This window comes from Limanda limanda, chromosome 5 (assembly GCF_963576545.1).
Source record: "Limanda limanda chromosome 5, fLimLim1.1, whole genome shotgun sequence".
In the NCBI taxonomy this organism is placed as follows: domain Eukaryota; kingdom Metazoa; phylum Chordata; class Actinopteri; order Pleuronectiformes; family Pleuronectidae; genus Limanda; species Limanda limanda.
In genome coordinates, this window is record NC_083640.1 from 16,361,520 (window position 1) to 16,383,245 (window position 21,726).

At 41.8% G+C, this 21,726-nt stretch overlaps 1 protein-coding gene across 1 annotated transcript in view; it reads right to left on the bottom strand.

Moving 5' to 3' along the window:
- pdlim5a (PDZ and LIM domain 5a) overlaps positions 1-20,592 on the bottom strand; it is a 56,924-nt gene extending 36,332 nt beyond the window's left edge. Inside the window, exons 1-2 of the mRNA XM_061072116.1 lie at positions 20,494-20,592; positions 6,203-6,354 (exon numbers count right to left, since the gene is read on the bottom strand). Of these exons, the coding sequence (XP_060928099.1) occupies positions 6,203-6,354; positions 20,494-20,592 (251 nt within the window). The remainder of the gene's footprint in view (positions 1-6,202; positions 6,355-20,493) is intronic.
- Positions 20,593-21,726: the final 1,134 nt, after the last annotated feature.

The window sequence follows — 21,726 nt, forward strand, 5'->3', positions numbered from 1 at the left end:
TAGAAATTTCTTTCATATAACTCTTTGCCTCTTTGCATGCAACATGTTTAAATGGATCCCCAGTATCCACTGTGTTGTTTGAAACTACCGAGTGAGCAGCATCCAGAGATGTGTGGTGAGCTCAACTTTCTTGATAACGGCTTCGTGCATGTGTGCATGTGGTCCACACCTCAGTGCCACCACCACCAACAACAACATTACTGCAATCCACAGTTACCGCACATGCACAAAAGATCTAATTGTGGCCTGAACTTGTGACTTGATGTGTTGTGATGTGAGGGCTCCGCCATGGAGACACTCAGTCACAGAGAAAAGACTCGTCAAACACTGTAATTATCCCATTTGAGGTCCTTCAACAGAGTGAGATCTGCACTGTTGATAAAAAGAGAAGTGGATCCATTAAACTCAGCTCAACACAAAAGATGCTGGAAAACCTTACTTCCTGGCGTGAGAGCCTGTTTATCCGATCATGCGTTGGTTTGCTGTGGACCATGATGTGCCCATGTACATGTGGGTGAGAACATCAAGTCCGCTGGGTTTCTTGTTGTACCCTTTAACTCCCTCAAACACATGGGGACCTGGAGACTGTGTCATTACTACTAAGTAACAGTCACATGCACACAGGCCCATTAAATAGTCAAATAGGCTTCAAAAAGACTGTGGGGAATAAAGCATTTAGCCAGACACTGGCAGTTGAAGTGCAGAGAAACACAATGGTGGTTTTGTTGAGGCCTGGGATGATTGGTTGAAATTAACAGTTTAATACTTTGGTGAAACTCGACAGAGAATAATTATCATTAAAGAGCCTCATAGGAGCGTTGGAACGTTGTGATCGCACGATAGTGGGACCGATTCAAGAAATAGCCATCAGCTGCTTTTATAACTCCTCTGGAACTTACAAATGTTACTCCGTTACGTAAAGCCCATCTCAGAAAGGAACACCAGAAAATTACGAGTTAGCTTTCACATGTGCAGGCTGTTTGGCCTTATGCAGCAGGAGATTGTCTCAATGAGATGTGATCACAGAAAGAAGAAAATGTCCGGTGCATTCTACATTTCACATGGACGCCAGCTTGAATCTCATCGTCTTTCTCAAGTTTACTTCTTTGTCTGTGTCTTCATCCTGAGATGTACATTTTTCAATTTCGCATCAGTTACGTGTAAGAACCATCATAAGAACCACTCTGTCGCTGTAAATTACCCAATTTCCTGCTTTATTCCCACTTGGACCTTTTCCGTGCAGGGGGGCTGCAGGAAAACGTCCCAAAAATATCTGGAACAACTGACTTGGACATTTGCGCTCTCACACACAGCACCTCCACAAAATCTCAGGAAAATGACAAGGCGTCAGTTCAGGTGGAACCGCAGCTTTAGTTTTCACTTACACCCTGTTTAAAACTTATGTGATTTATATTCTTCTTTTTCATTTCCCATGTCCATTTCTCATTTCTCTTCTCTCTCCTCTTTCCAGCCTTCTCTCCTTTCCCATGTCGGAGGGGACATTCTGCTGTCTTTTTGTAATGATCCATAAAGTTTTTTTTTAAAGGCGACGAATGACCTGAACCTTTACAGAACATTGAGGATGTTCCTAACACGTTCTATTCTGGTTATGAAAGTGGTGCAGGTCAAAGTTCCCACATAACTTTGAGGGGACGTTCCATTTTGAGTATTTTACATTATTATGTTACGAAGACATTTGGGATGTTAATAAACATATGGTCTCCATTAAAGTTACTTAATCAGAACGTGTGTGGGTCCAGCCCAGGTAGATCTTGTACATATAGTTTCTAGCTGGGTTCTGTGTTTCTCTGTTAGCTGCAACAATTAGTTGATTGAAGGACAATTCATCTCCATCGATTTTCATATATATATAAATATATTATATGTATCTTACTATACTATACATTTAATCATTCTATAATCAATATAACAATAGTATAATCCAAATTGTATAATTATTTATTCTTTAAAGCAAAATGCCCAATATTTCCTTGTTCAAGGTCCTTATATCAAAACATTCTGCAAATGAAATAACAAAAATCAATGCTAATTGCAGCTCCCATGACAAGATTCAGTTGAATGTACCAACACCTAACTAACCAGCTCTTTGAATTAGTGTGTGTGTGTGTGTGTGTGTGTGTGTGTGTGTGTGTGTTTGTGTGTGTGTTCATGTGGCCCACATGTGTTTGATCTCTCTCTCACAGTAAAACAGTCCGTGCTGCTAACAAGATGTTAGTTGTTTTTGTTGGTCTGAACAAATGAAACTCAGTTAGACACAAGAGATAAAAAAGGAAAAATGATCCATTGAAAAAAGAAACTCGGCTGCGCATTTTGTCAGAACTATCTAATGCAATCTAAGAATCTAAACACAGAGCAGTGATGTTTGAAGGTTCGAGGCTGGGGCCATCACGCAGAAGTTGTGAGCCTTGGAGAATCCATCATGGATTATCTGTGGTATGTTACTTCCTCCATTTGCCTGCCATGACTTATTTTTATTCTTCTTTCAACCTCACTTTCTTTGGAGGTGAGCTGGACACACACTGTTTGACAGAGAGTAACAGGGGCTGTGAACCAGGGGTTGGTGCTTTGACAGGTCTTACTGACAGGACAATGCAGAGTGCATTCCTAGACAGAAGAAAAACTCTCTGGCCATTATTGAACTGTTGAGTAGAACAACAAACACAAGGATAGGCTATTTCTCTCCATTATATAAGACAAAACTAAACTATTGCACTGTATTTCTGATTCATGCTGTGTCCGATCATATGGTATATTCTTATTTAATGCTGTTTTTGTTATATGTAGTGAGTATTTCCATTGAGTATCTGGCTCTAAAAGGTTTATCCCCAGTCGGCTGTAACATGACCAACACACTTAAATCCATGCAATTCATTTTACACGTCAGACACTTGTGGCTGTTGCCAAATATAGTTCAGCCTGACATACTGATGTGTAGGAAGCATAGTGGTCATACTGAAACTAAGTGGAGTAGCTACTTATGTAACTGTTCAACAGTTCACTAATGTAAAGTAGAGGGAAACCATTAAAACTGCAATATATTTTTAAAAATACAAAAAAAAACATGATAAACCACTACAGACCTTTTTGCATCCGCTCATTTATAAAGGCCATATAAAAAAAGTCATGGATCACAGAAAGTGATAATAAAGTTATAAAGTAGAAAATCTCTAACATGTGATTTATTTTGTATAAACCTCCTTTTTAACAAGGAAACCAGCTGAAAAGCCTGCACCATGTCAATAATCTAAAGCATGAGTTTATAAAAATATTCTGAGAATATCACTGAAATCTGCTGCCTATCAAATAAAGATCATGAAATCTGAATTCAGGACGAATGGAACACGATGATCCAGCACCTGTTACCTTCCGTGCTGCTCGTTTTCCTGTAACGTTTTCCATGGGGAAACAATGAAGTGTCAGAGACGGCTAAATTGATGTTGGTGTGTCATGATTCTGCTGGTAACCATGGCAATTCCATTCATGCATCTACCTGGCATTACTTTAAACACCTTTTTACAGGATGGAGAGGTGGGACAGTGCCAGGATAATTAAACCCCTCCTTATATCTGCCATGCCATCTTTAAAAATAATTCTAGCCTCATGAGTTCAATCTTTTTCTTGTAGCAACCACTTGGCTCGACAGCTTCTCCTTCTCTTGTTCCTCTCACATCTGCTGCCCATCTCTTCTTCCCCTCATCCTTTTATTTGGAGAAGGAATAACAACCTGTCTCCTTTTAAAATACACACATACAGACACCACGTGCGTCGTGAACATTTCTCACTGCTATCATTCCTTCTGCTATCTGACCCAGTGACAAACCCAATCAGAAACTACAGACAGAGAGGAGAAACCAAAAGAGACGAGATTGACGCCAAAGAAAACGAAGGAAAACAAAGAGACTAGATTGGTTCTTTCCATTGCGCATGTAAACCCATTAAAGTCCAGATGTTGACCCTGACGGGACACACTTTGGGCGGTGCGTCTAACTCACCGTGCCAATCAGTGCCAAGCAACAAGTAAAAAGAAACCCTGAAACTTCGATCACGCTTCTTTTTGTAAATGGAGGCTGGAGAAGGCACAGGGGGTTACTGTCAATCTTCTGGACCGTAAAGTATCCCAGTAAAGCAGGAGCTTCAGCCAACTGTCCCCAAAGCGGTGCGTGGTCACACAGCCTTAATAAAATTATACTGCCACTTAATGAAACAAGCCATTCCATGTGTTTCCAATAGAGGATGAGTCAACCCTTGAAGGCCTGACATTCTGCCACAGGCACAGAGTGATGCAGGACAGACGATCCTAACGGCTCCTGCAAACAAGCGCACCCACACGTGAGGTGGATACACTGGCCCTTGGCAGCCAGTCTGGGACCGTGGTGAAGTAATTGGAAACACTAACGGGGACAGTAAGAGATCTTACTCTGTTACTGCTTATTATCTGTCTTGCAGAGAGTTAGACGATACATACAACCACAGACTAGAAAACACCGGCCCCTTCCAATACCTCAATAACATATTATATCTCATTGGTTTAATCTGTTCAAAAAACAGTGTAGAAATGGCTGGTTGTGGTTTAACAGGGAAGCTATGAGCTGGATTAGCTCCTGTCTCGGCAAAGTGACTTCCTGAAGACCAACAGATGTTTTTCTTTTTCATCCCTTTGACAGTAACAGGGCAGCTGTCCTGATGCTGAGCTGAGCTGACTGATGTCAATGAAGTGCTACCTTCATAACAACTTGTTCACAGTGCCAAATCTTATATGAAGCACAGAATTCTGGACGCAATCCATTTGTTTCATGCAGGTTCTGTTTATTTGGTGGCATTCAACTTTTCTTTTTATTTATTTTTGATAAAGTTGATGGTAGAACTTTAAAAATATCAGCCTTCAATTGCATTTCTTTGTCATGCGAGTTTGGTAATGACATCATCAGTGACAGACATTGTTAAGTTGCCAGAAGTCGTGTGCTTGGAAGGGATTTGTCTGTATTATGTAAAGTCCCTTGTGGAACCAAAAACAATGAAATTGGATGCTGTTCCAGTTCACATCTTTAACATCGCTGTCAACGAAACTCAGTGACCTTCCTCCGTGCGAAAAAAACCTTGAGTGTCCATCAAAGTATGAACCCACACAAATAACTCAGTTATTCTAAGACCTGTTTCCCTCATCACGAAAAAGCTTTGACCATGGATGCCGTTCACTCAAAGTAAAATGCACACACACACACACACACACACACACACACACACACACACACACACACACACACACAGAGAAATCTACAGCCTGACCTTCAGTTTCTACAAACCTTGTGGCAGGATATGTTCTCTACCACTCGACCAAAAACAAACATCCTCAGTCTGGCCTCATTTGGACACAAATTAAAGGACTTGCCCTGTTAGACTCAAATGAAGGGAGGAGTGAAAGGAAGATGAAATGTCACGGAATGTGAACTCCAGATATGGAGACACAATGAACCCAAAAGAAAAGAAAAGCTATGAATTCATTAGGTTTTACCTTTGTATGCTCTGAACACTGTAAATCTGTGACTCCTTTCATGATCCTGGATCCAAAAGGACAAGTGCAGGAGCCTTGAATTTCTCATAGTGTTTAAATAAAAACACACACCTACAAGTGCTGCCAAAGATCCAGACAATTCATACCACATGCGAACCAATATGAAGCCAGACAAACCTGCACACACACACACTGTAACAAAGCTGCTTGTGATAAATCAGCTCTACAACAGGATCCCACCAAACAGTGAGAAGGAGGCCGAGGGGGAAGAGGGGGTGGTCCACATGTGTGATGCTCTCGCTGCGATTCTAGTTATTCCTTTCTCCTTCAGGGACGTGGAGAGCAGAACTAATGGTGCTGCTGTTTGTTGGAGCTGAGATGAACTTCTACAACAACACTGAACATCTGTCTGGATGCAGGATTTCTGGGGCCGAACGGCGACGCATCGACTTTAAGTTTTGACGCCGAGATTGATTGTTTGGGAGGTTTTCAAAAGAAGCGCACGGCTCCTGTGTTGTCACAGGAGATAAACGGCTACCAGCTCTCATTCACACATTAAATCATTGCAAAGTGAAGCGGGTGGGTTTCCGCTTTGTAAGTACAGCCCTGCACGCCAGACGCACGCACACACACACACACACACACAGACCGTGTGAGGTCATTGCTTACTTCTGCAGGGTGAGGCTGAGGTTGTCAGCGCTGCTCTTGATCTTGTTCTGGGCCTCCAGGTGGTTCATGCCCTCCGTGGCGATGCCGTCAATGGACAGAACCAAGTCACCGACAGCAATGCTGGCTTTAGCCGCCTTCCCACCAGCCGTCAGCTGCAAAACAAAACCACAGACGTCATAAATGAGGAGCAGGGACATAACAGTCAGGATTATTAAGCAGGAGGCTGCGTTGAGGCGATGTGGGACGTCCACATTCACTCTGTATTTATCATGAGATTTATGGATCCGTTCCTTTCCCAGTATTTGGGTAAAGCTAATGAAAGACTGTGTTCTTTGCCACATGATGGAGGGTCTGTGCATTCCCTGATGTGTGTTTAATAGCCGGAGCCTTCATCTCCCAGTTACTTGTGTTTCTCTTCTTTATGACCTGCTGTGATATTGAGCTTAAAGCTTGTTAGAGGAGAGAGACTTGTTCAGAAAGGTCTCACAAACACTGAATCACAGAAATAAAAAAACATCACAGCTAAAGTATTATATTTGTGTCGTGTCTTTCCACTTCTGTTTGTCACAATCGATCGTGAAATGAAAATTGGGTCAAAGAAAAATACTTTACTTGTATCAATATACATGCACTGAAAATTAATCAGAGCATTTAACAGCCAAACATCCCATTTGAATTGCATGGTTGGTTCCATAAACATTGAATATTCCAATACATCACTGTAAATCCACTAACTGGGACCTGAAAGCTTAATCCAAATAATTACTTAAGGCAAATTTATACTGGAGTTTTATTCTTTTTTTGCGTTAAGCTAATTTCCAGATGCAGGAACAAATAAATATCAATTTAAGTGGAACAAGTCCCATAAAAAGCTATTAGAGCCTTATGCTCTGTACAAGATGTTGTTAAAAAGGTGAAAAATAGGTAATGGGGAAACTACATGGTGTAGACACATACCAGTTTTATTGGCTTTGAGGAAACAACAATTATAAGTCAGACCTCCCTCAGTTTGTACACAACACAAAATATGCATCCACGCACATGTATACGCTCCATTTCTCCTGCCTCTGGTTTTCAGTGTCTTTCGTGATGTTTGAGGGATGCTTTAAATATCAGCATCTAAAGGAATGCGGAAGCGGCTTAATGGGAACCAGATCCAAGCAGCAACATGTTGAGCAGCGGAACTGGTATTTAATACAAACCCTGCTGGTCAACATGGCTTCAACATGCACAAACGCTGTATACCCTCAATTATGATCTTGTCAGTATGGTTGAATATGTTATTATAACTACAAGAGGGGGAGCGACTGTTACATTTTCCACCCTCATACCCGGCGTTGTTGTCCATTCATCTGTGAGCAATGCACAACGTATTTTGTAAACAAGCGATGGAGAAGAGTTGCGAGGCAACCGAGCATTTAACGGCCCCATAAATTGGCTTTCACCAAAATAAAATCTAATGAAAAAGTGTTTTAGTGTTCTCTCTGCGCCCTGCGTCCTTCTTAATGTTATCTTATACATGTAAGTTATACATTGTCAGTAATGGTGGCAAAAATGGAGAAAAAACTGCCCATAGACGGGACAACACATGTTTAGGAATGTGTCAAATTCACCAGAGCTCCTCGTATCAACAGGCTGGACAGGCACAAATTTGGAAATGTGACACAGTCTTCAGTTTTTTTTCCCATGATGCCACGTTGTTGTATGTGGGAGCAATGTGAAGACAATATCTTTTCATAAGCTGCTTTCAGACATGCACTGGGGCTTCATAAGAGGGGCTTCATATGAGTGGGCTTCATGTGAGAGATATGAGTTTTTCCTGCCAGCCCCTTAGTAATAACTTAGAATGTCTGAGTGAGAATACAGCAGGATAATGTCTGTAGATTACCCAGCGATCGAGGTTTAGGGGTTGACGACTGATGCAAAACTGAAAAAAATAAAGAATAAACATTTTAAAAAGAGGAGCCAAACAAGGAGAAGAGGTGGACAAAGATGTCAACTTGGAAAGACAACGGAATCCGTAGTTTTTGGTGGAAAAAGCCGATAAAGTCAATGTGGTGTAAATAAAAACATGAGATTTCCGCACCCGGATGTATACGTCACGTCCTGCCTCCTGCATGTTCTTCCCAGACGCCACCCCTCACCTGAACACTCTGGTTGTGAACAAGTCTGACCCACAATCACATGTCTGGAGTCTGATGTCTGAAAACAGCTTGATCGAGTCTTTATTAGTCTACAGCTGAAAGTTCCTCGTACTTGGTTTTGTGCGTTTGTTGCATTGTTAATAAATTGGTGTCTAGATACTTGTTAAAACACCTTGCAGCTGCAGTTCAGACCATTCTTGGTAACACACACAAGGACCGAGTGTGTCCAAAGGGGAGTGAGGTCATTTCTTTTGACACCATGAAAAAGGACCACACAGACCACATCGCTGAACACACACACACACACACACACACACACACACACACACACACACACACACACACGAGAACATTGCGGTTGTTTTTGCCTTGAAGAGGCTGTTACTCCACCGCACATGACTTCAAGAGTAGCTATTGGATTTGTTGGCTCTACAAGGAAACGTGTTTCTGAAGTGATGTGCCGAGGATAAGAGACTAACAAGACATCTTTGTCACATTCCCCTCTGTCTCTTTCTTTTGCCACACACAGGCACGCACACACACACTCTCTCACACACACACACACACACACACACACACACACACACACACACACACACACACACACACACACACACACACACACAGACAGACAGACACAGGCCGGGCTAATAAAAGAGGCTCTGGACCCGGATTAGTGTTAAGGCTCTGTGGCCCCAACCTTTTATAGTCATATTAGCCCAACACACGCAACATCGGTCACCGCTTCTCACAACCGGCCACACAGGGCAAGAAGAGAGAGAGTAATGAGGGATGGAATTGACATTGATTAAAATTGCATGGACGGAGTGGAAGGCAGAAAGAGTGGGAGAGGAGAAAAATAAATAAAAAACGCTACTGGGTACACTGACTCTGTGGGCTCTTTATTCTGCGGGCTACGTTTTGACTCATTTTCAGGGGTGTGTTCCTGCTAACCACTTTGGCACTGTTCTCAACCAGACTCTCACCACAAAACATTCAATTGTATGTTTTCCCATAATTAGCGCTCCGTTACTGCCCCCAAACAAATGCTACCTCTCTCTCCAGATCCACAGAGAAGCCCTGCTCTGTTTCCTTCTGCATCAAAGGGAACTGCGTCCACACGGGAGAGTTTAACTGAACCTGAAGAAGAGGCCGTGCACCAGACGAAGAGGAAAAGCCTTTTATATTTGAGTTGTAAGTATTTAATCTGTCTTCTCCACATAAACCTGCCCGAATTGTTTGTGCTGGTTGATTTGTTTCCAAAAGCAAACATTTGTTTTCAATCAGTGTGATTAAAAGAGATGTCAGGGCTCAAAGTACTTTCAGCTTTCATATCAAAGAGGGCGCAGCAAGTCATTGAGAAAATCTGAAACAGAAATCTGAAATAATCCGTCCATGCGAGAGGCAGAGCCCTCGGTTTCCCAGGGTGTTTGATTTATGGCTTCGTTGTTTCATCCATGACAGAAAACAGCATTTTAAACACTGCACTTAGACATGTACTGGAGACAGTAATACACAGGAGACTAAGACACAGTACAAGTGCACACTCTGGCAGCGACTGAGCACTGCTTCAAAAGTGCAGGGACATCAGTTAACACTCGGCCACGACTCATATGAACAAACCACCAACACTAAAGCCCCAAAACCGGAGAAAACTAAAACAGATGAGGAAAGTTAAGGCGCATTTTGGGATATGGGACGTTTTTAATTGCAAATGAAACAGAAACTTCCTCCACTGTTGGTGAAGTGGCTTGAACAAGCCTGCATTGAAGTTCTAACAATGTACTGTAGAAACAAAAGCTCATACCTAAGACAAATACAAGAGGAATTAGTAAAGACCAAAGCAGTGAACATTGCACTTACATTAACAATGTGACCAGGTGTTTTTACTACGTCTTCCTTTGCTCCGAACCAATAAAAATCGTAATTTCTATAAAGCAATTTGAGGGCTTCGTCCCTTTAGCGATGACAAAGTTTTGGGACTGAAAATAATGATGCTGTCATTTTAAATTGGGAGAAACAAATCTCAAACCTAGAAAGGCAAACGGAGGGCGCATACCTCCGCCTATAGGCTAATACCCTATCTCCCAATGTTAAAGAAAGTGAATATAAAAATTCCTGGATACGCCCCTTAAGCAAATCTGCCCCAAAGGTTAATGGGTTCCTCCTTCGCCCATTCACCTTCCACCAAGTGGCCAAAAACTCAGGTCAGTAGGTTTTGCATAAGTTTGCTAACAGACAGACAAACAGCAATGAAAAAATGGTGACACTCAGTGGAGCCTAAACCTCCACTACTGCCCAACATTACCTTTATGAAACCAGCCCCTTAACCATACCGGATATTTTCTTTCAAGATCCATGAACTATTTTTCTGAGAAATCAAGGAAGATGTTGACCAACATTTAAAAAACATGAAGGGAAAATAACTAAATTCGCACCAAAATTCAATGGGTTCCTTCTTGAGTCCAGTTGTAAAATATCCTTGCCCCATTATACTTAATGTTCCTGCAAAAGTTATAGGGTCCTCACTTGTCATCGCTACACATGCAGCGTGTTAAAGCTTCCACAGATGAACTTGACATTAGGCTTCCAGCTATGTCACTTTTCAACACGTATGCTACCTGATTTAAATCTTTTAGAAGGAAAAAGAATTTGGTTTTAACACAGCACTAAAGTTTGGCTGGAGTGCTGAAGAAGCGTCTGGTTTGAACGCACTGACCAAGTGATTTGAATAATGCCTGCTTTCAGCACCGGGAGTGACGGAGCTGACAGGCAGATGGTTCATATCACGCTACGTTCTGAGGGGCTGAGAGCAGGAGACGCAATTACTGAGACTGGTCCTGGTAAGTCAAACATCCACAAAGCTGCTTCCATATGCTAGAGTTAGCTCATCATTTAGTGTGATGTCAGGAAATGTCCATGTGATGCAGTACACGTTTGAATCCTGTCCGGGGACAGAAAACTGCAATTAGGAAAAAATGTCCAAGAGCTCTTGCATAATATTTTATATAGCCATATACAAATTTGACAAAAAACATATTGTTTATTGACAAGCTCTGCACTTAAAACCAGAAAAGGATGTTAAAAAGAAATGTGTGCAGGAAAACAGCATGACAACTACAGTGCTCTGATCTCTAAGCAACACAGACAAAAGCAAAATATCAACACAGCGTTACAAAGAAGAGAAGAGAAATCGAGAAGTAAGTAGGAACGAATGGAAGATTGATGAAAAAGATTTGCAAAAAAGGGAAGAAGTTAACAAAGGGAAAGCAGGGGAAGACATAACCTTAACTTCTCCATGTAGTAAACTGTGTTTGGTAACATTTCATTTGCTCTTTATGGTCCTGATTGAATTGAGTCATGCTGAATCATCATGGAAATGCATGTAACAGGATCTAGTCTATCTGACAGAATCCACTGTTACAAAGGGTGAATTTAATGTCCATGGATTTGATGTAGTCTGCTGATCTCTTGAGGGTTGCAGGTCAAGTTCTTGAAAATTCTGATCAGAAGAAATAACTAGAATTACAGACACACAAAATTGAACTTTCTTAAGGTATATCAACACAAAACCCTGACAAGGAATTTCACGCTTTGACTGAAAAGCTGAGAGCAGGAGACACAAATATCTGGGAGTATGCCAAACATAATACAAACATATATAATAGAGGATGGAGAAAAGCTTAGGGATCATGTCCTTTATAAATTCTGTCCTTTATGAGTCAATACAGTGTTATCGAGCAGGTTTTTAAAAGGCCTCTACTCCACAAGCAGCTCTGTCTCTAAAGGGCTAAACTTTCTACAACAAGCAGCCATAACAAAACAACAGGTAACTAGTTTTAATTTAGTGGCTGATCAACATCTGCATACAACATGTTAGCATGTGTGCATGTGTACCCATGTGTGCACACGCATATGCTGGCACACAAACACACACACACACATACTTTCCACCTAATGAAAGCATCTGAAAAACTTTCTTTCCCTAAAGCTATGTGTGCATCAGCATCTAATAATCACCACCTGACGCGTGTGTTAATGCTGCAGACGCTAATGAGAAAAGGCTACACCGGCTTTAGTTCTCACAGATACTGCAGCTCACTGAAGCTACAGCTGCCAAAACCCCACAAGAACACATTGTGCACATTACACAGAGTTTTGCACACGAGGACGAGAATCTTTTGATCTGCTGGGTTTACAAAGCAGCAGGTCCATTACACATTAGATTCACCTGCTTTAAACCATGAAGTCACGGACAAAGAGAGATAACGTCAGCATAGTTCTCAAATAAAGACGATGTACTGGAAAAGTATTAAGTATCCCAGTATATAAGTATCGTTCCTGATTTCTCTTCTTCTTCCTTGTTTGTGCTCGGACATTGTTGTGTTTCTTGATGCTTTACAGACACGTACAGGTCACATTTGTGTAGGAGATTGCGCGATTCTTAAAGTTAAAGCGTGCGTACCACTAAAATTAACTGTGACACAATTTAACTGCTGGAAAATGTCAAACATGTCATATTTATGAGTCTCACAGGTGTTGAAGTATTAAAGGAGGATTATTATTATTATTCCTTTACATGGAAACGTAGTGAGGGGTCAGCGTAACAGAGGCAACAGAGGACTACACTGTTCACACAGGACGAGCATCGACGAATCCACAACATTATTTTCTCTTGTAAAAACTAACAGCACTGTGCTTAACTAGAGGTGAACAAGTCAGCATTCACAGTCAGACTCAATGATGGGATTGTAATGGAGCTGAGAGACTTGGTATCGGAGTGCAGCCGTTAGAACACAGGACTGGAAAGTGATGGAGGCACTGAGTAACAGAGGGTCTACTTAATCCCCAAATGGTGCTATTACAGATTGGATCATGTTTAACTGAATGGTAACAGAATAAACATATCCGTGTAAATTCTATAGAAACAAAATGTAATTTGTATGACGGAGAATGAAGATTTTTTTAGGCATAAGTATATGTGGGTTTCTTCTTTTCATTTTCAACTGTGAAGTCAAAATCAGATAATGTGTTTTCATTTATTTTAATGCTAGTGTCAAAAAACAAAACCGGATTCATTTAGAGTTTGCTGGAGAAACATCCTGTTTTTAAAATGTCTCCAGTATCACAGTAACTCACTGATAGCTGGAATGTATCCGATGCTACACAGCAAAAAATGAAACAGTCCTTCGCAGTCTTCCCATTTTCACTTCCCAAAATGTACCACTGAAATTCTCAGGATCAAACTACCGGGAAAGAGGACAGCTGTGCAGTTTCAACAGCTGTTTTCTTTCGCTTCTTTTTGGCTACTGACCCGCAGACATTACAGTTTTATTTCTGCTGGTCTTTGTCATCAACCAATTATTATGAATAAACACACCGGCCAGGAGGCCTGTATCCTGAGCGGAAAGCAGAGGAGACACGGAATGATTAGCAGCTACTGCGGAAAATACATTATAGCTGCATTGAACAATAGAGTATTCAAGTCTTTTCACTGTGAAATCACTGCGGTGCATGTTATGACCGGGCTCGTCTGCCAGGATTATAAAAATGTTCTGGCCTCAAATAATATTGCTCACTCCACTTACACAGTAAAGGGCATCATTCAAAAACTTGTGCTTTTTTTTAAAGCTGCTGTCAGACAGACACTGAAGTCCAGATATTTTCCTCAATGTCCTCAAATATCCGAGTCAGTTGCGCCGCACATTTTACTGAACTCATCCCACAAATCCCTAAATAAAAATCGAACACACAATAGACGTAAAAGTGACAGAATAAAAACTAAAAGAATACAAATATGTCAGGATGAGAAGAGACAAAGATGTCAACCCGGAGAGATGATGAGATTCAAGAGCTTCCTCACACATGTCCGAAACAGCCTACGAAATAAATTGTCCCGGTAAATAACATCTTTTCAAGGATTATTATTATTTTACTACTTAGATACTTTTATTTCATCACTAGATCCTGCATCTAGTTTGACATGAACACAAACATGATTCTCCGAAGCTCAGACATTCAACTGCTTTAAGCTCATTCCAAATCTTGTGTCTAATCTCATTGAATAAAGTAAATTGTCACTCAACAACTCTGAGACATGCGTGCCCCCGTCTGAAAAGCTGTCAATGCTTCTGCCTGCTAAAAGTATTTAAGGTGTGATTTTCATTTCAGCACGGTTCCTCTATTGGCATGAGTGACACTGATAAGGCTTCTACAATGGATTAGTCAGTCCATTACCGGTGAGGACAGACATGCCGGGGTGAGGTCACCGGCAGGACACGCAATATGGAGGGATCAGAGTATCTCAAAACAAGTAATCCCTGTCTTTTCTCTCACTTTATCACCATGTGCTTATAAATAACTGGTATTAATGGAGAAATAGTGACCATGACAAATAATCCCCAAAAAGTCATAATAACTCAACGCCAAATATTGCAACGTAACGTGTCATCCAACTAATTTTAAGGCGCAAAAGATGAATTGTTGCGCTGCTGTGAACTCAGAAAGGTCAAGTCTGTTACAATGTCCAAATACAACAAGTCTGCTCTGACCAGCACACACACACACACACACACACACACACACACACACACACACACACACACACACACACACACACACACACACACACACACACACACATGCATGAGCACTGACAGATTGATTTATGGGAGAGGAAATGATAAGTTGCTGATTCTGGCTCCGGGACTATTTCACTAAGATGGACAGATACTCAGAGGGACGCAGGGGACCTGTTTGATTAAGATAGATTAAAGTATTATTAAGTCAAATGGAGGAGCTGTCAACTGGCTCTCGCCCTCACGGTATGAAAGGTTAAGTCACTAAGTTTGGTTTGAGACCCGGTCGGTGAAACAATGTGAGTGCAAGAGCGTAAGAGGAGGCTGTAGAAGCTGGAGGGTGGGGGAGCCAGGAAGACAGCGAGAAAAAAGACTATGTATAGAACTCAGTGGTCTCTGAAATAGACCCATCACCCTGGTCGGTTCTTATCGTCGGCTGTTGAAAAGCATCTCTGGGGAAGCAGGACTCAGAAATCGTTGATGCTTTTCCAGGAACTGCATTCTTCCATGAAAAGGGTTTTAAGGTAGATTAGTCGTACATTCATTGTGCTGTGGTCACTGCACTAACTTTATCACCAGTGATCACCAACTTTGCAAAAGCTGTTATATAATACTCACGACAATGTGATGACATTAAGTTGTGTTATTATGCACATAGGTCTGAATGTTTGTATAAACTAAACTATCAAAACAGGTAAAAGCAAACATTTAACTACTACGATGCAAACAACAGTAAAAACTAAGATGCAATACACACTCCTGCCAATAGGTCGACTCTATTCTATTGATCAATAGGTTGGGACAATGCACAGGGTAGAAGAATGAAGGCTGCCAGCAAGAAACCATAATCAATTGTTAACGCCCAGTAGCCATGGTAACAATGGCTTTGGATCTGCCATGGTGATAGCCTGGAGCGTGTCATACAGTTATTTTTGTGCAAACAAGGCATTAAAGGCTCTTCGGGAAGAACTTCCCTTCATACTACTTCAGACTTTGGCCTTTGACATATCGCAGACTTTTAACATTCACAACAAAGCTATGGCAAAATTAAGGAACGGGGCAATATACAGAAAAAACAATATAGGCCCTTTAAAAGCCAGTCAATCAATATCCTGTTGTAGTTTTTGTCTGCGTCTGTATTGTGTTGGTTGAAATGAAGTCTGGGCAGAATTCATTCTAGACCCTGGAGCTTTTATAACATAGACACAGATCTGAGGACATGAGTGGGTGTGGTCATGGGAGCTGACCTGTGAGATGATGCATCTATTCTTAGAGTCTTAATGCATCCTCTCCCCTGGGGCTGCCTCCCCTTAGGTTATTTTAGCAGTGCATCCTAAATGGGTTGCCTTCAGAAAGGTTTAAATATTGATTCACTGCCTGTAAATTTAACAGAGAAAAGCAGGAAGGTATTTTCTGCCTCTGAACATGAGAGGCCTTGTTCTAAAAAACCTTTTGATCGGTAAAACGGAATTTACGATAAAAGGTTTTAAGGGGAGTTAACAGTGAGCAGGTCTTCCTCTGCAGGTTTTCTCCTAAATCTTTAAACAGAGTATCCATTAAAGGGTTGTTTCACTAACAGTGAATTCATCCAAGTTCCCTTGTGCTTACAGAGACAGACTAAAAGGAATCTAGCTCAAGTATTCACATTAAACCGAGCAACAGCCAATGGCCTATTAGCTTAAACCAAACCTCTCACACATTAACCTGTGTGCGAATTAGACAGTTGCTGTTCAGTATACTGCACATCTCCATGTATATCTGTCGATGGTAATATTTGGAAAGTCCTTGTAACTGTTGGCCAACAATAGGCTAAATATACATGAGGACAAACCATCTCTTTCACCTTGGCTACTTTTGTTGAAATATGTTCACGTCTTCTCTAAAGATCTCCTTTTATGGACAATGTCAAACTGTAGTAAAAACTTTATTGCCATTTTGAGAAACTCACTGAGTATCGTACAAAGGCTGCTTGTCTCCACTTAAAAAAAGAAAAAGAAGGGTAGTGAGCACATTTGTATAAACAACAGTTACTTGGACCAAGGATGCAACACAGGTAAGATGTCATATTACAGCGGGTGCAAGGGGTGTCGTAAACAAAACACACAACATATATACATACATGCAGAGCTTAGCAACAGCAGCTGTTAGGGTAAGTGTGGTCTGGCAGTGGTGCTGCGTTTTCAAATAACCTCTACTCTGTGGTCGCTTCTCAGAACCAACGCTGTGGTCCGACTGGCAGAGAGCAGCCTGGTTGTGTGTGTGTGTGTGTGTGTGTGTGTGTGTGTGTGTGTCAGGATATAGGCCCTTTTTCACAGCATCGTGACATTTCGACGTGTCACTGTACAAAAATCACAGGTGGTGCAGACAACATGGACGATGACGTTCCAGTGAGACATGACAAGGAGCAGGCGTGAAAAATACCAGCGTCCTGAAACTAAGGCAGCTTAATGGAATTCATCCATAATTCAACTCATGCCAGTGCTTTTTATTAAATTCCATGTTAACTTATTTGCTGTGAAAAGGGCTGGTGTGGGCAGAACTCAGAAACACTGCCATTCATCACCATTGACTGGATATAATTGGATAGGATTAGGGTTTGGTGTAATTATTGTATCTGGACTGAAAACTTTTTTGTTTGTGAGCGGTGAGTCATGAGTTGCATAACATCTAACAGCCAGTGAGAGACAGCCAACCAACAACCAAATAGGAAGGTGATATGACAAGAATGAAAGCGGCAGAGAGACAGATCCAGTTGGACGACCTGGTGATTGACCTCATATGTTTGTGTCAGAGTCAGACAGCCTTCAAATCAACACTCGTCTCTGTAGATTCACTGTATATCAGCCTCACCATTCATTCATTCACATGCGCCTGTTGGGCAATATCAGAGAAGTTTCCCTTTAAGGTTTTGTCCCCAAAAGCTTTTGCATGTGTTTAATATTGCAAAGATGTCTATTTTAACCCAAATGATGGTCTTTTCTTAAACCTGACCAAGTTGTTTTATTGCCTCAACTTGACCAAGTAGTTTTATTGCCTCGAATTAACCAAACTGCAACTGAAAAGTAAAGCCAGACAATAAAACCTTCTGGCACAAAAAAAACCTGACAGCTTCTCCCAGCAGTACTAAAATAAATATCTCCTGTCTTACGCCATTTTCACATTTTAATTCAGGACATTGTCTGGAGTTGCCCTTTCACACAACCAGTGATTATCCATGTGGGACACCTACAGGAAAAATTTAGTTTGGATAAAGGCGCCTGGGTAGAGCCCGCAAGACGGAAGGATAGAGACGCCATCAACACGTCCACTCACTCGATGGGAATTCTTCTGATAACAACCGGCTCCATGTCGAATATCCGAGCATTGGACATTAGACAGTTTTTAGTGCCATTCAAACATTCATTCATACAGTGCATCTATGGGTTGCACTTTTTCTATGAAAGGCAATTTGCGTGCACACACAGGTAACATGTAGAAGACTTCAGGGTTGCAGTGCATGCAGCCTTAAAAAGCGGAAGTTAAATAATGCATCCCCTCAGATTAAGATCTCCCAAACCAGATGGACTGCTACTGTTTTGTTTTTTTTAAGTTTCCAGTTTTTTCCCCAAAAAGAAAAATCGTGTGCATCAAGAAACTGCAACAGAATCCAGAGCTTGAGAAACAATTGGTCTTATTTTCCTCAGGAGAGACACATTTGAAAAGCACTTTGGCGTCGGGGCATCACTAGGGTGTCAAATACTCAAATTATGAGAAATGGGAATGTTTTCTAAGTTTTTGTTGGATTCTTTAGCAATTTTTCTTTACACCTTTGAAAATACACAGAACAAACTAGTAAAGAAAACTCTGTTACTCTGAAATAGAAATACAAGATGATTCTTTTATTTTCCCTTTGATTCGTTTATTTGAAATCTCCAGTCATGACCTGACCCTAATTCGGAAACTACGTCATAACTACCTGCTCTAATTGTACACTTCACGGTCTTGAGCAGATCTAAATAACTATATCAGCATATCCCTGCCAATGTCCTGAAACCTCAAACCATAGACGTCATTGTGTTACTTCAGCAAAGGTCAGAGTGAGCTGCTGAGACAGTTAGGGTTTATTTATTGCCAATTTCTCTAGACATAAGAAAAGCTTCACTGACTAACATCACTATTTTATTTAAAGGCATCATCTCATTTTCTCAATACAGCAGAAAAACTTTCAAAAAATATAATTTTCAATACAATTGCTGAATATTTGGCAGTCAGGTATTTCAGACATAAAACAGAAACAAAAATTTAATTGTGTTTAACATGATGTTTTGTAAAATTCTTATCTCTCAGTTGTTCAGGTAGCGTCCCACGTGACCTTGTGTCCATGCCCACACTCCCAGACACACACACACACACAAACACACACCCACACAACTGTGGTTAGACTTCACATGGCTCCACTTAGTGGGAAAAGTATCACATCCAAAGCAATAACACAAACATGGCAACCCCAAGCGGCCCCAAGGGGGATTGGCACAGGACCTGGCAAGCCATTCATCATCAGGCTCACGTTGCCATATGTCTGTGGGCTGCCACTTTTAGTGATTTGTGAACATGTGTGTGTATGTGTGTGTGTGTGTGCGTCTGTGTGAGAGAGAGTGTGTGTGTGTGTGTGAGTGTGTGAAGAGGGGGGTGCATAAGCTTCACTGTATTTCTGTGTGCATACCAGTGAAGCGACACTGTCCCAGAGGAACGGGACAGGAACTTGACCAAATTTAGAAAAGGATTATCATGTTTCAGGATCTCTCTATAGTTAAAGTAATGAGGGAAATCTACTGTATTCATTTGATATTACTTTTTTACATGTTATTATTATTACATGTCATTTGACGCATTTGTCCAAAGCGACTTCCATTTTTTGGACACTCAACAATTATGAGGGGCCATTTAGGGGTTCAATTATCCTGCCAAGGACATTTCGGCATGCAGGTGGGGAAGACTGGGGATTGGACCGGCAACCTTCTTGTTGGAGACCGCCCACTCTAGCCCCTAGGCCACACTGCCCCGATATGTTATTAATGAATGAACAGCCAACTGGAAAGGCAGCAAGGAGAAGAGCCTGATGGGCGAAGAAACCAAGGGACCATCAAGGGACTTGTCCGAGCAGAGGGACAGAAGCCTATGTTTGTGTCCCAGGATGTTTTTGTTGCACTTTTGCTGCAGACGCTCAGAGGAAAGGGGAACAGAGAGCGAGAGAAGCTTTCCTGAGTGGTCGTTACATGGCAGATGGCAAATAATTAAGTTGGGCGATCTCAAGTGTGGTGTTGGGGGTCAAAGGGACAGATCGAGGAAAGATGGAGAGGAGGAATAAAGGTACGAAAGATAAAAATGGAAATCAGTTTAAATCATGTTTAATCACCTGGCCTCAGTGTCACGTCCTTTTAGAGCTGCCCCGAGGGTGTGTGTGTGTGTGTGTGTGTGTGCATGTGTGTGGAGATTAAATAGAGGCATGTGCTTTTATTGCTCTGCTGAAAATATTGAAAAGCGAGCGGGTCGGTCAGTGAGCGTCCAGGTTTGTGTGTTTCGGTCTTACCCTGGAGATGGTGAGGGGCATGTTGAAGTCCTTCCCTCCCTGCAGCCTGAAGCCCCAGGGGGCGGGGCCTAAAAGAGTCACGCTGTAGTTGCTGCTCATGGTCTCCCCGATAACGTCAAAAGGGTTTGGTGTTGATGTCGCTGGCGAGTGACGGCGCTGATGGCGGGTCAAACACGTGGCACAGATCAGGTGATAACGGGGATGTCGCTGCAGGCTTCTGATGACAGGTATAGGACAGCGTGATTCGTCTCACTTTAAGATGCTGATCCAGGATCTGAGGGAGGATGAGAATGAAAGGTACATATTAGATTTGTGATGGTTAGACAGAGGACGTGAAAAGAAAAATGGATTTTCAAGAGGGAACATGAGAGATAAAGATGATAACGCAAAGGGAGGAGATGAGAAGCAGCAGTGTGGAAAATAAATGAACAATCGCTGTAGCTCCAACAACTTTCAATAAACAGAAAGCTTTTATACATTTTATATATTTAAATGTTAAAAAAGAAATTGAAAAGACATTACAACTGTCTGTGCACTCCCATTAGTGAAAACATATTCACATGCAAAGTATTTTAAAAATACAAAGCTGCAGTTGTTCAGTAGCATAAACATTCACAGTTACCAAAGGACATTTACACTGAGCTAACAATACTGCAGCTGCAGCACATTTGCTATTAATAAGTGCTATTATAGTTTGAATGGAGAGGCTGTACCTGTTTAGTGGGAATTCCAGAGCAAGATATTCCTTTAGTGGAAGGTAGACAATGTTTCCCTAGTTTCCCTTGGACTCTTCCCAGCAAACACACCGAGTGTGTGTATGTGTGTGAGGGAGGTGGAAACATACAATGCTCTTATATACCAGCTAATGACAGAGGGGAGGGGAAAGGGGGAGGAGGGGAGAGAAGAAGAGGGAGGCAAAGGAAGAACGGCTGGAGGTTAGGATGGGAGGAGAGAGGGAGGGAGGGAAAAGAGGAGGGGGAAATCACTGGTGGGTGGAGTGAGAGGGACGCAGAAGAGGAGGCGAAATGAGGGAGATGATACGAGGGGTGAGATTAGAGGAAGGGAGGAGGCAACACTGGGAGGGGACAGACAACAAGGTGGGGGGTGAGGGGAGATTACAAGGGTAAAAAAGAGAGTGGGAGCAGGGTAGACGACAAGGGGTGGGAGAGGGAGTGAGGGGCAGAGGAGAGGCGAGGGGATGGTTTATCTTTCATCCAGATATTTTGGGAACAT